Raw genomic sequence first — 17,340 nt, 5'->3', positions numbered from 1 at the left:
GCAGTGAGACCGTTTCTTTCCCCCTGCTGTAGGGAGGGCCTCTTTCACATGGGAGGTTTACCTCCTGCTTTAAGGAAGAAAAGGAAAGTTGGTGCTCCCCTTTTGCATGAACTGTTTTTCAAGTGCCTTAAGCTCAGAATAACCCTTAGGTCAAAAAGTAGCATGTTTTGGGGGCCGGCGCCGTGGCTCACTTGGTTGATCCTCTGCCTGCGGCACCAGCATCCCATATGGACTCCAGGTTCTAGTCCTGGTTGTTCCTCTTCCAGTCCAGTTCTCTGCTGCAGCCCAAGTGCTTGGGCCCCTGCGCCCCGTGGGAGACTAGGAGGAAGTACCTGGATCTTGGCTTCGGATCGGCACAGTGGCGGCCATGGAGGCCATTTGGGGAGTGAACCAATGGAGGGAGGATCTTTCTCTCTGTCTCTCTATCACTGTCTATAACTCTACCTGTCAAATAAAAAAAAAAAATGGATGAAAGTAAAATGATTAACTCTTAAAAAAAAAAAGTAGCATGTTTTGGGGTGGCTTATTCTGTCACCTTCACAGTGTTGAGAGCCAGTGGGGAGATGTTTGCCACTTGCTGAGGATTTGTTTCCAACCCTACTCTTGGGAACTGCAGAAAGAACCACAGGATGGAGTCAGAACCGGTTCGCTAAACAAGTAGATTCCGAAGTCTCAAACGTGGGTTTTACAAGCCTGGAATCTGTGCAGCAGACTGCAATAGCACCCAAGGACCTCAAGAGAAACTGCTAAGTCTGTCTGTCTGGGGTGTTGATATCTGCAGAGTCCCAGTGGACTATTTGGTTTGTTTTGTTTGTTTGTTTGTTTGTTTGTTTGTTTTTTAAGATTTATTTATTTGAAAGGCAGAACAACAAGGGAGAGACAGATCTTCCAACTACTGATTCACTCCCAAATGGCCAAACCAGCAGGGCGGGGCCAGCTTGAAGCCAATAGTTCTATCCTGGTCTCCCTCCTGGGTGGCAGGGGCCCTCGCACTTGAGCCATCATCCACTGCCTTCTCTGGCACATTAACAGGAAGCTGGATCAGAAGCAGAGCATCCAGGACTTGAACCAGCTCTCCAATACAGGATGCTGGTGTTGCAAGTGACATTTTAACCCACTGTGTGCCAGCCCTCAGTAGGTTTTCTATATTTTTTTCTTGACTAAGTGGCTGCAATCATTTTTTGCAGACCATCAAGATAAAGGCTCATAAAATTCCTGCACAGTGTCAGAGAAGGGCTCTCCCACAGGTTACCTGCCCACCCCTTTCTTCAGAGATTTAAGTCTGGGACTTAAATACCTGAGAGGGGGGAATAATCACCCAAGAGTTAGAAATTTTCAATTCCTGTAAGTCCATTGAGGCTATTAAGACTTTAAGAGAGAAGAATGAATGCTTGTGTCCTGCACCAAAAGGAACACAGCTAATCACAGCCCCCAAACTGCATCATGGGTCCAGGAAACTGGAGGAGAACAGTGCCTTTGGGTTCCAAGACAGGGAAAGGCCTACACCCACTCTGGGGCCATAAGACTCTGAAGGAAAATGGAGAAATTCGGGGGAGCTGAGGGATCAAAGGGAGAAGAGGCATCGGAAAGGCCTTAAGGATTGCTTGGATACATGACCATAGAGCCAGTGGAGCAAGCGGATGTTGTGGAGTTAACTATACAGGAGCACTCTCTCCAGAAACCACCTTGGCCTGTGCAAGTGACCTGTCTCTGAGAACCACTTCCAACAGCGGCACCATGTGGTAGGGAGGAGAATGGCAGTGGCTGCAGGCGCTCGGTAATAAGTAACGTGACTCTTCAGGATTGCTTAAGGCCCCAGAGTTTTGTTTTGTTTTAGTTAATTATTTATTTGTTTTTTATTTGAAAGGCAGAGTTACAGAGAGGCAGAGACGTCTTCCATCTGCTCATTCACTCCCCAGATGGCTGCAACAGCCAGAGCTGCACCAATCCAAAGCCAAGAGCCAGGAGCTTCTTCCAGGTCTCCCACGCAGGTGCAGGGGCCCAAGACCTTGGGCCATCTTCTACTGCTTTCCCAGGCCATAGCCGAGAGCTGGATCGGAAGTGGGGCAGCTGGTACTTAAACCGGCGCCCATATGGGATGCCGGCACTACAGGCGGCAGCATTACCTGCCATGCCACAGCATCAGCCCCTAGGCCCCAGAGTTCTTGGACAGTATGGTGAGGGACAGATGCAAGACTGTACTACTAGGCTTCCCAACAGCACAGCCTGTTCTGCTGAATGGAAATTAATGTCTATCTACCCTAAAGATCTGAGTACATGCCCATTGCCATAGACGAGACCCTAGACTGTGTCCCAGATCCTGGATTCTGAGTGGGCTTTGCCGATAGACAACTGTATGACTGTGGTCAGTTGTTTGAGTCTGGGAGTTGGCCAGGATGAGGGTTCCCAAACTTTCTCTTTGGAGACTCAGAGGTCCTTATGTGAGAGCAGTTGTCTAAAATAAATATGAGGGCCCTTCAGAAAGTGCAAGGGAAATGCATAATATGAGAAACTATGCATGGATTTCCACAACTCTTATCCCAAAACACCTTTGTTTTCATTTTATTTCAAAGGTAGACACAGATACACTCACAGAGAGAGATGGATCTTTCATCTTCCGGTTCACTCCCCAGATGCCCAAGTGCCAGGCAGAAGTCAGAACCTGGGACTCAATCCAGGCCTCTCACCTGGGTGGCAGGGATCCAAGTACTTGAGCCCTCACCTGCTGCCTCTCAGGGTGTGCATTAGCAGGGAGCTGGGACTGGGAGCAGGGCTGGGACTCGAACCCAAGCACTCTGATAGGGGATGCGGGTATTCCGAGCGGCTTCTTACCTGCTATACCAAACGCCTGTCCCTCTGTCCTCTTTTGAATGGAGGACTAATTAGGCAAGTAGGCAACCAGGCAGAAGATTTAACGCGTCCATTCTTTAGAAACAGCAAGGGTGATGACAGAGCTCGTGGCCACCGCAGCCAAACACACCTGATCTCCATCGCAGGCTCCACCGAGGCACCAACTGCAGAACCTCCAGGAACTCCTCTGGAAGACGAGGAGAGCAAGGCTCCCTCCAAGCTTAGCTTCCTGCGGCCACGGGAACTAACGACCACCAACCGCATGGCTTAAAATTACAGCAGTTAATCCTCTCCCAGCTCTGGAGGGCAGAAGTCTGAACTTGAGGTGTTAGCAGGGCTGTGTTCCCTGCAGAGGCCTAAGGGGAGGCTCCTTCCTCCCCTGGCCCCACCACCTCCAGCTTCTGTGGGCTTCGGGGCTGACTTGTGACTGTAAGACTCCAAGCCTTGGGGCTGGCACTGTGACGTAGCGGGTAAAGCCATCGCCTGAAGTGCCGGCATCCCATATGGGCGCTGGTTCGAGTCTCGGCTGCTCCACTTCCAATCCAGCTCCCTGCTATATTGTCTGGGAAAGCAGTAGAGGATGGCCCAAGTCCTTGGGCCCCTGCACCTGTGTGGGAGACCCAGAAGAAGCTCCTGGCTCCTGGCTTTGGATCTGTCCAGCCCCATCCATTGTGGCCATTTAGGGCGTGAACCAGCGGATGCAAGACCTTCCCCACCACCCTCGCCTCTGCCTATTTGTAACTCTGCCTTTCAAATAAATAAATAAATCTTTTATTTTATTTTTTTTTATTTTTGACAGGCAGAATGGACAGTGAGAGAGAGAGAGAAAGGTCTTCCTTTTTGCCGTTGGTTCACCCTCCAATGGCCGCCGCGGCTGACGTGCTGCGACCGGCGCACAGCGCTGATCCGATGGCAGGAGCCAGGTGCTTCTCCTGGTCTCCCATGGGGTGCAGGACCCAAGCACTTGGGCCATCCTCCACTGCACTCCCGGGCCACAGCAGAGAGCTGGCCTGGAAGAGGGGCAACCGGGACAGAATCGGTGCCCCGACTGGGACTAGAACCCGGTGTGCCGGCGCCGCAAGGCGGAGGATTAGCCTAGTGAGCCAGGGCGCCGGCTAAATAAATCTTTAAAAAAAAAAAAAGTCTCCAAGCTCTGCCTCCACCTTCACATGGACCTCTCTCCTGCACCCCCTGGGGGGGGGGGGGGGAGAGGGCAGGACACAGACCCAGTTCTGTCCCTCAGTGGAGCACTCTCATTGGATCAGGGCTGCCCTAATCCACTATGATGTCCTCTTGACCCTTACCTTAATCTACAAAGACCCTGTTTCTGAATAAGCTCACATTGGTTCCAGGTGGACGTGGATTTGGGGACCACACTGTTCCTCCCAGGACGCTACCTCGCCGGACTGTTGTGGGGAGTGAGTGGCATGATGGAGCGCAAACATTCAGCACAGTACCCAGCACTTAAACACTCGGTACACGGCGGCCTTGAGTCCGTGCACCTGTATGGCTATGTGAGTGCGGATGCCTGACTGTCTTGCTGTTTGCTAGATTTCTCCAAGTTTTATTTTCATATTTCACCAAGCGAATCAGTAGCTTTGAAGGTTTTTTTTTTTACTTCCTCTTTGTAAGTGTTCTAATTTGCTTGTTTCTGATTTTTTCATCTCTCCCTTCGCTTTTTCTATTGCTTAGAGTGGTGGTTTTTCTTTCTGTTACTCTCTTTTGCTTTGAGACCGTTTTGGGTGGTTGGAGATGTAGTGCATCCGTTTGGTCAACAGGCAGAATCATACTGTATTACTGAATTTTTCCCACGCACATTCCTTCATGTTTTAAGTCAGGTAAGCGTTTTTGCTCCTCTTGTAGAGGTGGGCAAGGGGATCAGCATTGCGGTGGAATGGGCTAAGCCACATTGGAGTGCAGGTTCAAGTCCCAACTGCTCTGCTTCTGATCCAGCTCCCTGCAAATGCATCTGGGAAAGCAGAGCAAGATGGTCCCAAGTGCTTGGGCCCCTGCACCCACCTGGGAGACCCAGATGGAGTTCTGGGCTCCTGGCTTCAGCTTGGCCCAACACAGGCTGTTTTGACTATTTGGGGGAGTGAACCAGCAGATGGATTGACTGACTGACTCTCTCTCTTCCCCTTTCAAATGAACAATCTTTATTTTTAAAAAATGTGGGTGAAGTTCTGTTTATTGTTGAGAGTGATTTTCCCTGGCACTTTTTTATGGTCTTGTTTATATTGATCACCTTCCATAAGTATGTTTTTTATCCTTTCTTACTCATTCGGCTCCTGCCTTCCATCTAAGCCACTGTCTCTCCCGTGCCCAGGACAGACTGGGGCACTCAGCTGGATCCTGGACTCCACAGTGGGCTCCTCAGCAGGGTCCTGAGAGCTGATCTGGAGTGGACTCCAACTGCTGTCCACACTGCATTCTAGAACGAACTCGGAGCTCCATGAGGGGTCTGGCTGGGTAGGGACAGGCTCCGGGCTGGACTCCATGCCAAGTGCCCCCACTGGCACTGGACTCTAGGCTGGGGTCTAGGCCTGGCCACACTCAGGGCAGCTAAGGCCCCAAGCCCAGACTTTTGCTTCCTTCCCCTGCAGTGCCCGTTTGGTAAAAGAAAGGCAAGCCGACAGGTGCACATTAGGAAACACAGGACAGTTTATTACCGGTATTGTGGGAAGCAAGGAGGTGGCTGGGCCCCAGAAGGCCCTTCTAGAACAGGACTCAAGGAACACGCGGACGAGAGCGAAAGGGGGTGGCGGGAGAGCCGATGTGCGTGGACAGCCGCGTCTTCCAAGTGCTCTTCTGCTCCTGTGAGCTTCCCTCTCAGAAAAATAACCCTCCTGCTGTGCTGTTTCCACCTCTCTGTGGGCAGCGCTGGCAGCACCTCCCACAGGCCGAGATCTCTGCCAAGCACCAAAGGAGTTCCCAGAGCCTAGAGCCTGCTGCGGGCGTGGCCCAGGAAGCCGGGCCTGAGCCAGCAGAAGTGACTCGACCTCTGCTGTGGGCTTCGGCCCTGGCGGGAAGTGCAGAAGCCGTGCCAGCCTCAGCCCGGGGTGGGGCAGCTGAGGGCGCGTGGGACAGCAGGAATCCCACTGGCTGCACTTCACCGTCCCTTGAGGATCAGGCGGGTTTTCCCATCTCCAATGACAAACCTACAAAAGAAAAAAAAAGTGGCCCTGTGCCTGTGGGGTCTAATGGAAGAGACCCAGCCCTCCATCATGTATCTCTTGGCCCAGAATTCTCCAGAGAGGCCTCCCTGAGCCTTTCTAGCCTCCACAGCCAGACACCCGTGGGGAGGGGGAGATGCTGCTTCCCGTTCAGTGGCCAGCACCTTCCCCAGAGATGCCACATGGCTGCCCTCTGACAGCAGAGAACGGTGAACAAGGCTGTGCACTGAGACAGAGGCGGCAGGGTGCTCACAGACCGGTCCGCCCCAGCACCTGTCCCCTCCCAGGCCATGCAAGGTGGGCCCGTCTCATACCAAGTCCAGACACCAAGCCCTGCACGCAGGAGCAGAGGGAGCTAGGTATCAGGACATGGGGGCAGAGGGAAAACTGCTCCCAGCGCATTTTATAGGAATGGCACCTCCCGACAGGCTTCCTCTTAGTTTCCCTGTGTGGACAGCCCCCCAATCCCGGTGGTGTACAGCTGCCCCGTGGGGGATACCCATCTGTTGCTTTCGGTCCTACTCAAAATTGTTCACATCGGGCTGACCTTGAACCCTACCCCAAGGTGAGACTTGTGCTCCAGGCACTGCCTGACCCCCATGGCTGCAGTGAGTGATTCTGGGGTACACCCACGCCTCCAGGCTGGGCCAGCCCACGCCAGCGGCCATCAAATGCAGGCCATTTGCTAGAGCTGTTTCTCTCTTCCCTCTGGAGTTTGTTCAGCGGCTGGGACACAAGCCTGGGGTGGTTCCCAAGCGCCCGGGGCCTCTGCTGGGGACACTCTGCTTGAGCATGCGCACCCGGAGGAGGGGAGGGCCGTTTAGATGTGTATGGCACCGCTGGCAGGCCGTACACAATGATCAACGTAACAGGGAGCCTGCTGTGCATGTATTGAGGTTTGAGTCCCATCTGTAGTTGCCTTAGCGGGACCAGACCAGGTGATTTTGTGGACCTATTTATACGGCCCGAGCGCTGGACGTTCCCAACCCCGGCCTACAGGAAGCCAGTGCTACCTGTGAACTCCGTTCTGAGCACCAATGAACCTCCCCTTCTGGGCTGCGGCTCTGTCAGTTGCAACCAAAGTCCCCCCATAGAGCCAGGGTTTTGGCCTCTGAAGAAGGCACCCTCTTTCTTTCTTCAGACCCGGGCCAGAGCCTGGCCCTCCAGCCCTGGACTCTGTGGGAGCTGAATCCCCGGGCCCACCAGGTGGGTCACATGCCTACCTGATGAGCACTCCAACAAGCAGGCCGCCCAGCAGAGGGCCCACCCAGTAGATCCAGTGGAAGCTCCAGTGGTTAGCTATCACAGCAGGTCCAAAGGCACGAGCAGGGTTCATGCAGGCTCCCGACACAGCACCCCTGCAAACACCCAGCCTCGCTGGTCACAGGTGCCCAGGCAGGCCCCCACGTAGCCTGGTCACACCCCACCCTGAAACCCTCGCTGAGCCCCCCACACCCCGGTCAGGGGCTCCTGGGTGGATTCCAAAGAAGCTGAAGAGACTGTTGTCGATATGGAAGCGAGGGCATGGCTCCTCCCTGCGTGGACAGTCGGCCACTCCCCACACTTCTAGAACAGCCAGCAAGGAATGTCTGCACGGTGACCGCAGGAAGAGGAGAGGGGCCCAAGTCTATAAAGCAAGGTCGAGCACTTGATGAACTTGACCCAGATTCAAAACCCAGCTGAGCTAGTCCCACTGTGTGAGCTCTGTTTACCCTCTCTGTGTTTCCACAGAGGTGAAGGTACCTGTCCCATTGGTGGTGGTCAGTGAATGAGAAAACACCTAAGTGGAGCCCATGTCTCATGTATCCAGTTAACACACAGAAGCTGCTGTCTAGACTCGCGCTGACTCAGTCCTGTTGCACCACAAGTGTGGGACCCAGAATCTCCTCTGTGGGGCCTGCACTCCAAGGGCCCCTCTCTGGTTCCGTGTCTGGGTTTGTCTTCCTACCCACAATCACTCTGGCTGGAGGTCCCACAGGCCTCACCCGACCCTGTGTCCAGTAACCAAAGTCAGGATTCGAGGGCCTTGGAAGTGGTGTGGATGCTATGGCCCAGAGAGAGCTAAGCAGCTGCTCAGGACACCTGCGTCCCACATCCAAGAGCCTGGGTCAAGTTCCAGATACTCTACTTCCGACCCAGCTCCCTGCTCGCGCATCTGGGAAGCACGGAGGATGGCTCAAGCATTCTATCACCTACTTGGGAGACGTGACTGGGGCTCCTGGCTCCTGACTTCCTCCTAGCCCAGCCCCAGCTGTTGTGGCTACTGGGGAGTCATTTCAAGTTAATCAGCAAGTCTTTGAAAAATAGTCTTGTAAGTGAGCCAAATGCCACTAGAGGGCAGTAACGCATCACTCTCCCCACCCACCCCGCCACCCTAGCCCAGCAAAGCCCTGACTCTGTTCTGTGTCCACAAGAGCCAGGGTCAGACATTGGTAAGAAGCTCCCTCGTCCATTCTAGCAGATACGGGCGCCGGCCTCAGGTCTGGCAGGCACTTCATTTGCCGCAGCCCCACCACCTTAAATCCCTCCTGTCCTCTCTGTGCCTCATTTTTCTCATCTTTAAAATGGGAGGAAATAACCCCTGACCCAACTTTATCTCCTCGATCCCTTCCCCAGCCTGCTGAGAAGCTCCAAGGGAAGCAAAGGGGGTGGATGCTATTTGTCAGTCTGAGACTAAAACCTCACCCGGCCGCACCCAGGGAGTCAGCACAGCCTGTAGGAATGTCCTATTCACACCAGAAAATGGAGAACAGTTTATGTTAAAATCCAGATTTCTGACTCTCCTGCAAAGAAATCAGCAGGAAGTCCTCCCAGACCCACACTAGCCCTGACGCGTGGTGGCTTCCTCGGATGCCACAGTCCCCACCACCCCCTGTTGTCTGCCCGGGGCCAGCCCGGTCCCCCTGCTGCAAGCCCCTTCCTGGCTCCTCCCAGCGAGTGTGTGCACCACCCTCAGGCCTGACCTCCTCGGGGCCAACTCTCAGCCCAGCTCTGTGCACAGCAGCCCCACTTCTGCGGGACACTCACCCCGCCAGGATATCCACGACGACGGAGAAGCCGATGGAGAACGGGGCCAGGGGGCCTCGCGTCTTCTCGTTGATGGCGCCCATGCACACAGCCAGGGCCAGCAGTGTCGTCATGATGATCTCCGCCCCCAGCGCCCTCACCATCTGCCCATGCTCCTGGACCGTCACAAAGGCCGCCCCCGTGGCATTCCAGAACCTCTCCTCCGGACTCACAGCCTGCGAGGGGAAAGCCGCTCAGCCTCAGAGCAGGGGCAAGGGGGCCCTACAAGTGCTTCCCGCCCACCTCAGGGTCAGTCTGCAAGTGGGCGGATCCGGGTGCCCTGCCCGGGGCCACCAGTGTTTGTCGCTGACCTTGCCAAGGCTGCCTTGCTCATCTGCAGGTAACACAACAGGTTCTCCGGGGGCTACGGGCCTGGCTCCTGGGTAACTTGGGCCACTCTCTTTGAGATCCTACTCAGATATGCCTCTCACACAGGGCCAAGGGACACATTGCCAGGCCCCCATGGGACCCCAGCCGCAGAGCAAGGAAAGCCTTAGGGAGTGCAAAGCTCAATGAACGCCACAGGAAATGGGTGCAGCTCCTAGAGAGAGAGGATGGTGGGCCTGCAGCAGCTTTCCTGGCTGCTCAGTGCCTCGGCTTCCGCCAGCTATGCAATGGGGATGGTCATGACAGCTCCTCGCTCGCACACAGTGGGCGCTCTCTCAGGACTGGGAGATTCAATGACAGCACACACAGTGGATCCTCCCAACTGCAGATCAAGATATGCTAACCAAAACTGCATCGCTGCTGTACACGCACAGAGCTTTGCAAAGTCTGTGGCCTTCCTGCGGGGATGGGAGGATTCCGAACGCAAGCTGAGTAGCAACTGCCATCAAAGGTATTTCAGTTTAAAGTATGGCAAACCAGAGAACACACTGACACTGAATTCTGGCCGTGAGCAGAGTGAATGGGCAAGTGAACGAATGAATGAGTGAATGAGCAAATGAATCGAACATTACGAACTTCCCAGATCCACTCCAAAACCAGAAACGGGCTCAGGAAGAGAATCGCCAAGTCTTGAATCTGCTTCCCACTCCGGGCAGGGGAAGGTTTGATCAGGACACAGCTGGGTGCATTTGTAAGGCACCCAAAGCCCTGGGAAGGTCTCCCTCACCCACCCACCCAGGAGCACAGGGCCACCCAATCCCACTGGGAGAAACCAGCAAAGAGCTGCACATGTCCCGGCTCCCCACCTCCCCCGACACACACCCCGTCAGAGCTAAAGCCACAGCCCAGCCCGGTCGGGGACACCCACCTTGGCCAGGGCGGCCCCAATCAGCCCCCCGCACAGCTGCGAGATCCAGTAGGGAAGGAGCATCAGCAGGTTGAGGCCTCCGATCAGCATGGCCGCCAGGGACACCGCAGGGTTGAAGTGCCCGCCACTGGAAGCAGCAAGAGCAGAAGGAGTCATGAGGCCAAGGTGAAGGGCGAGAGACCGCGTCCCTGGCAGCTCCGCAGCCGCAGCCGCAGCCCAGGGCCGGCTTCGCACGGGCAGGGCCAGGCCTGGGGCTGACCCCGGCAGGAACAGGCACCCGATACCTCCCAGGTTTCCTGGGGTGCCAGGTGGTGGGACACGAGAGCTATGCGGAAGAGCCGGGAAGAGAGAAGCCCCTACCCCCTGAACCTGGACCACAGAAGAAGATGTAGAAATACTGTCCCCTAGGCTGTGCACACTCCCCCACAGCTCCCTGCAGTGAGCCGCAGGTCACACTGAAGTCCCAGAGAGGAATCCTGGCCTCTCTGCAGAAGTAGCCAGGCAGGGCGTGCCTTGTGGCACAGTGCAAATTAAGCCACCACTTGTGACACTGACATCCCATATGAGCACAGTTTGAGTCCCGGCTGCTCAGCTTCCTACCCAGCTTCCTGCTACTGTGCCTGGGAAAGCAGCAGAAGACTCAAGTGCTTGGACCCCTGCCACCCCCATGGAAGACCCGGATAGCGTTCCAGGCTCCTGCCTTCCACCTGGTCCAGCACTGGCTGTTGCAGCCATTTGGGGAATGAACCAGCAGATAGAAGATTTCTTTCTCTCTGGCTCTCTCTCACTCGCTCTCTCTCTCTCTCTCTCTCTCCCTTTCAAATTAACACCATAAGTCTTAAAAGATTATAGACAAGTCCTGAATAGGAGCTGATTGGTTGAACTACTCAGCCAATAAGGATCCTGGTTTTGGTCTGAAATCCAGTCGAGTGTCACAGTGAGATCAGGAGTTCAAGGTGGAAATTGGCATTGAGGATCTGGGTGGGGACGGAAGTTCACCATCAGGTCAGGGAGGGACCTGGACGGGAGTGCAACAAGCCAGAACTCAGGGGCAAAGGGCACACTCAGGTTCACTGGCCCCTCCAGGGGCCATGGGGAAAGAGCCTGCCCTTCCACCTAAACCCTCAACCAGAACAAGCCCAAAGCCAGGAGGCCCCCAAGCCTCTGGCACACCCAGGCATATCCCACCCAGTCCCACTCTGATACAGGCACTACTGTCAGGGGCTGGCCCATTAAAATTCTCTGAACCCCAAGAATGGGTACCCCCAGAGGAGGAAACGTGACCCCAAAGACCCTCCACCCGTGTCACACACCAGCCACAGCGCCCCTAAATGTTAAGAGCCCACGGACACAGGGAACTGAACAGAGCCTGGCACAGGAGACCTCGGCTCAGACACCCCCAGACCAGCTGGCTCTACCTTGCCTGGCCCGGTGCTGGGCCCAGGCCCACAGGGAAACTTCCGCAAGGCAAGAAGAGAGGCCAGCCAGGCACCCCAGCCTGCAGATGGAGTGGCGGGGGGGGGGACTCAGAGCCCTCTTGGAGTCACACTGCAGCCTATAATTTCCAAGTCCACGTCAGAGGGAACTCTCGCGGTAGCCGTCTTTCTGTTCCTGGCCTATGTCACTTAGCACAGTGATCTCCGTTTCCATGCGTTCGGCTGTGGATGTCAGGATTTCGTTCCTTTTCGTGGCTGAGTAGTACTCCTCGGTGCACACACAGCGTGTGCTCTTATCCACTCTGCCTGTGATGGGCACCTAGATTGATCTCACCATCTGGCCTATTGTGAACAGGGAGGCGATAAACCCGGGAGTGCAGGAACCTCTGTCAGAAGCCAGTCTCCCTTCCTCTGGACAGCTTCCCAGGGCGGAAGCTGGGTCGCAGGGTGGATGTGTCAGTTTGTTGCGGACTCTGCACACTGCGCTCCGTAATGGCGGTGATAACGCTAGTTCCCAGCAACCCTGCACCAGGACTCCCTGTTCTCCACATTGTCGCCAGCTTTTACCCTGTCCTTTTTGAGAACAGCCATCCTAACAGGAGTGGGCTCGGACCTCATCATGATCTGTTATTGCATTTCTTACTCTTTTTTTGACAGGCAGAGTTATAGACAGTGAGAGAGACAGAGAGACAGAGAGAAAGGTCTTCCTTTTTCCGTTGGTTCACACCCCAAGTGGCCGCTACAGTTGCAGCTGGCGTGCTGCGCCGATCTGAAGCCAGGAGCCAGGTGCTTTCTGCTGGTCTCCCATGCGGGTGCAGGGCCCAAGCACTTGGGCCATCCTCCACTGCCTTCCCGGGCCACAGCAGAGCTGGACTGGAAGAGGAGCAACTGGGACAGAACCGGCACCCCGACCAGGACTAGAACCCGGAGTGCCGCGCCACAGGCGGAGGATTAGCCTAGTGAGCTGCGGCGTCGGCCCTATTGCATTTCTGATGGCTAGTGATATTGAACATTTTTTTGGTTTTCCTTGGCAATTTGTATTTCTTCTTTTCAAAACAATGTCTGTTCAGGCTGGGCACTGTAGCACAGTTGGTTAGGCCACTGCTTGGGAATCTGCACTCCCTATCAGAGTGCCTGATCAAGTCCCAGCTACTCCGCTTCTGATCCAGCTTCCTGCGAACGCACCCTGGGAGGCAGACGACGATGGCCCCAGTGCCTGGGTTCCTGCCACACATGTGGGAGTCTCACATGGAGTTCCTGGCTCCTGGCTTCAGCCTGGCCCAGCCCCAGCTGATGCGGGCATTTAGGGGAGAAGGGGGATATCTCTCTCTCTCTCTCTCTCTCTCTCTCTCTCTCCCTGCCTTTCAGTAAATGAAAAATAAACATTTGCAAAAAATGAACAAAGTCTATTCAGATCCTTCACCCATTTCTTAACTGATTGTTAGGTTGCCATTGAATTTCTTAAGTTTTTGAGGTTTTCTGTTCCATGTGAATATTTACATATTTTGGATATTAATCCTTTATCAGATGCGTAATTTGCAAATATTTCCTCTCATAAAGTATACATATTCAGATTAAAATATTCCTTGTTAATCTGAAAAGATTTAAATAAGAACACCTTTTAAAAATGAAAACAAATCAAAATAAAAGATGCTCTCAGGCCTCCGCCCCCTCCCCCCTGTATGCTCAGCATGCCCCCCCAACCCCGCCCCGGGAGAGGGCTGTGTGCCTCGCGCACCACACGAGCTCCTCAGGTGACCACACACTCAGTAACAGTAAAGTGATCAAGACGTTCCCCGAGTTCATTCACTCATCACTCAGCAGATATTTATTAAACGCTTACTGTATACCAGGAGCTGTACTGGGTACCTTATAGACCTTATCTTGGATCCATTCAGCAACCTCAAAGTCAAGGCTATACAAGTATTTGCTGAAGACCTCAATGATTGAATGAAGGGCTGGTATTTCAGGGACTGGCATTGTGGTGCAGCAGGTTAAGCCGCTGCCTGCGGCACCGGCATCTCATATCAGAGTGCCGGTTTGGAGTTCCAGCCGCTCCATTTCCGATCCAGCTTCCTGCTAATGTGCCTGGAAAGGCAGTGGATGAGGGCTCAAGTACTTGGGTTCCTGCTGCCCACGTGGGACGCCCAGATGCAGTTCCAGCTCCTGCAGCCATTTGGGGAGTGAACCAGCAGATAGAAGATATCACTCCCTCCCCTTCTCTCTTCCTTTCCTCCAACCCCCCACCTTTCTGCCTTTCAAATTAAAAAAAAAAAGGCATTTCAGATAGCCAATACAGTGCAGTGCCTAGGAGATTTCTCTCCCACCAGATGGCCTGGGTTCAAACCCCAGCTCCAGCTCGGCTACAAGCACCTGTGTGACTGGGCAAGTTACATAACCTCCCTCCAAGATCCCTACCTGATAAGGCTGTTGCAAAGGTCAAATGAATTGATCCATGCACAGAACCTGGCAGCGCCAGCTGCAGTAATTATCCACCTTTATACCGCTGCGCTCAGAGGTTCAGCGGCTTGCCCTGGCCACCAGCTAAAACGGGACAAAGGCTGCATTCCACCTGGATCCTTCTGATGGGCAGACTGTGTACCCTGCACCCTGACCACAGCCTCCCTCCTTCGCGTGTTTGCAGAGATGTTCAAGGTTCCTCTCCCACTCTCAGCAACACTGTTTCAGTCTCCTGAGACTAAAAGTGAGCAGCTGTGGGGTCTTGATCCCCTTGCCAGATGCCCCATGCAAGTCACTGGCTCACCGAGGACCCAGTGACCTCCCCCGGCCCCTCCAAGGAGCTCCCATCCAGAGGAGCACGAAGCAGGGGGAGCATCTCCCCTCTTTGCAGGCTGCGCCCACTGCAGCTGCCCATCTACCAAGTGGGAACACTCCTTGCTCGCTTCAGCTGCACGAGTCCGCTCCCCAAACACCCCCCCCCCCCGCCGCCCCGACAATCACAGTCACACAGCAGCCATTAGTGACTGTGTAGGCGACAGCCTCCAAGCTCTTCTGGGGCTGTGCCCCGCTGCCACGAAGCATGTGGGTTTGGGCACCGGAGCCAGACAGCTTGGACTTAACTCCAGCTGTGTCAGTTTCTTGCCCCATAACCTTGGACAGGTTACACGGCCTTTCCTAGCCAGCAAGGTGGCTCCCAGGGTTATATGATTGATGGCTGTACAGTGCTTACAGTAAGCACCTGGTACCTGGGCAGCAATCCGTGCATGATGGCTTGAAAAAAAAAATCTTTCCTAAAATTCTTATTCTTGGTATCCCAGAAGTACACAGAATTTTCACGTGTCAGTTAAGTGATACTTTAATGAGCTAAGATGTTGATTATTCCTATTTGCCAGGGTGGGAATCCAGGGTCTGGAGAGTGATTTGTCCAAAGCCACAAGACTCACAGACTGGAGAGCCCCGGGGAGTTGACCCTGGGTGGTCTGATCACCTCTCCATGGTGCTCCTTCAGCCCTGCATGTGTGTCCAGGGGTCCCTGCCAACAGCTTTGTGCCCCACCTCCCAGCCCCCCAAGTCCGCACCAGGCTGAAGACTCGGTGCTGCTCTTACCTGATGTTCCCCAGCGTGGCGATGACAAGCCCCAAGGCCAGCCCGTGGGCCAGGGCGGGCTGCAGCCGCCCTGTGTCCGGCCCGTTCTCGATGACCGACAAGCACCCGATGAAGATGAAGAGAGCCGAGCCCAACAGCTCCACCAGACAGGGCTGCACGAACCGCTCGTACCAGGACTCCTGATACCTGCTGCCTAGGGTCAGCTCCTTCACCCTGCCACCGCCAAGCTCAGAGTTACCCATGGTTGCCTGTGTGGCAAAAGACACAGAATGCACACGGGAGATGGGGTGTGAGCCCAGACAGAAGCCCCGACCCCCCAGCCACCCCCTCACACTGCCAGGCTGCCACAGAAGATGGCAGCAGTGGGCTCACCTCGTCAGACATCGGGGTAAGATGGTACAGAGCCTGGGCTCTTGCCAGGGCTGCTGGGAAATTGCACCTGCTGTGTGGCACAGACTTCTCTCCGTCTCTCCGGGACAGGGCTTGTGGATCCTGCTACAGGTGCTGCTTCCTTTTAAACAGCTGCAGAGGCTCCCAAGGGTGTTGAGAAAGCAATAAAGCCTTGGGTGGGAGGTGGCCCTGAGGCCGAGAAGAGCAAACTTTTTTTTTTTTTTTTAATCTCAACAGGGCAGGGCGGGAGGTGGGGGTGGCCAAGAACTGCTGGGCTTTTTGCCAAGGAGGGGCAAAAGCGTGGAGCTGGTGGCACCATCCAGGGCCACACAGTAGGCGCTGGGGAGCCAGCAGCCCAGCTCCCTGCAGTCCAGGTAAAGCGGGCCCGAGGAAGGCGCCACGGGGTGCAACTGCATGGTAAGTAACAGCAAAGTCAACTTCAATGACTTTCCACCGTTCCCACAGACATTCCCTTCTCCCTGGGGCCCGGACACGCACGTGCACCCCAACAGCCTGACCCGGGACCAGCATGAAGATGAAGAACAACCCCTCCCCACCACACACACACACCACACACACCACACACACACACACACACACACGGATGGAGGCAGCAAGGACCAGCAAGACGCAGCGTGGTGCACTGGGAAAGCCAAGTGGACTTTAGAAGCAGGCTGCCTGCCCTTGAATCCCAGCGCTGCTCTGAGCTAGCTGCCCAGCCAGAAGCACCTTCCTTAACTTCTCTGTGGCCTTCTCCTGGGTGAGGAGCGGATGACAGTAATACAGCCAATGCTACAGGGTCAACGTGAGGTTAAGATGAGTTGATAAGTGCAGAAAATTCAGGATGGTGCCGGACACATAATAAACCTAACACTTGTGCTCATTTCCGTAGGGAAGTTCAGGGTCACTACCATTTATGGGACACTTTTTTTTTTTTTTTTTTTGACAGGCAGAGTGGATAGGGAGAGAGAGAGACAGAGAGAAAGGTCTTCCTTTTTGCTGTTGGTTCACCCTCCAATGGCCGCTGTGGCTGGCGCATCTCACTGATCCGAAGCCAGGAGCCAGGTGCTTCTCCTGGTCTCCCATGCCGGTGCAGGGCCCAAGGACTTGGGCCATCCTCCACTGCCTTCCCGGGCCATAGCAGAGAGCTGGCCTGGAAGAGGGGCAACCGGGATAGAATCCGGTGTCCCAACCGGGTCTAGAACCCGGTGTGCCGGCGCCGCAAGGCGGAGGATTAGCCTGTTGAGCCACGGCGCCGGCCATATGGGACACTTTCTACATGCCAGGTACTGGGCTAAGTACCTTAGACCTGTTGCCTCACTTAAACCTATGATCACGGCCACTCTCCAGATGAGGATGTAGAGTTCTGGGCATGTTGATATCTCGTGACCACACAGCTTACCTGATTGCATAACCCTGGGCTGATAAAAAAAAAAAAAAAAAAAAAAAGACAACTGCTCCACAGCTCCACTTACATAATGGCTTCCTGGAGGAGTCAGACTCACAGATACAGGAAGGAGGATGGTGGCTTGTACCAGGGGGGCGAAGGGAGAATGGGGAGTTAGGGTTCAGCGGGCACAGTTCTGTCTTCCCAGACAGGAAA

General features: G+C 54.7%; 1 protein-coding gene across 1 annotated transcript; it reads right to left on the bottom strand.

Annotated features, from left to right (window-relative positions):
• Window positions 1-5,959: 5,959 nt before the first annotated feature.
• On the bottom strand, window positions 5,960-15,731 carry AQP8 (aquaporin 8). The gene is made up of 6 exons (XM_062180054.1): window positions 15,720-15,731; window positions 15,348-15,595; window positions 10,345-10,471; window positions 9,051-9,265; window positions 7,247-7,381; window positions 5,960-6,008 (listed from the first exon to the last, which is right to left on the bottom strand). The coding sequence occupies exons 1-6, from the start codon at window positions 15,729-15,731 to the stop codon at window positions 5,960-5,962; spliced, it is 786 nt and encodes a 261-aa protein (XP_062036038.1).
• Between the last annotated feature and the right edge of the window lie 1,609 nt (window positions 15,732-17,340).

The sequence above is a fragment of the Lepus europaeus genome, chromosome 21 (assembly GCF_033115175.1).
Source record: "Lepus europaeus isolate LE1 chromosome 21, mLepTim1.pri, whole genome shotgun sequence".
Taxonomy (NCBI): Eukaryota; Metazoa; Chordata; class Mammalia; order Lagomorpha; family Leporidae; genus Lepus; species Lepus europaeus.
This window is presented reverse-complemented; position numbering and strand designations above follow the sequence as displayed.

Coding starts and splice junctions, on each gene's coding strand:
- AQP8 (XM_062180054.1), bottom strand. Junction 10,472..15,347: donor GCCACGCTGGGGAACATCAG/GTAAGAGCAGCA, acceptor TGCTGCTTCCAG/TGGCGGGCACTTCAACCCTG. Junction 9,266..10,344: donor TTGGGGCCGCCCTGGCCAAG/GTGGGTGTCCCC, acceptor TTCCCCTCGCAG/GCTGTGAGTCCGGAGGAGAG.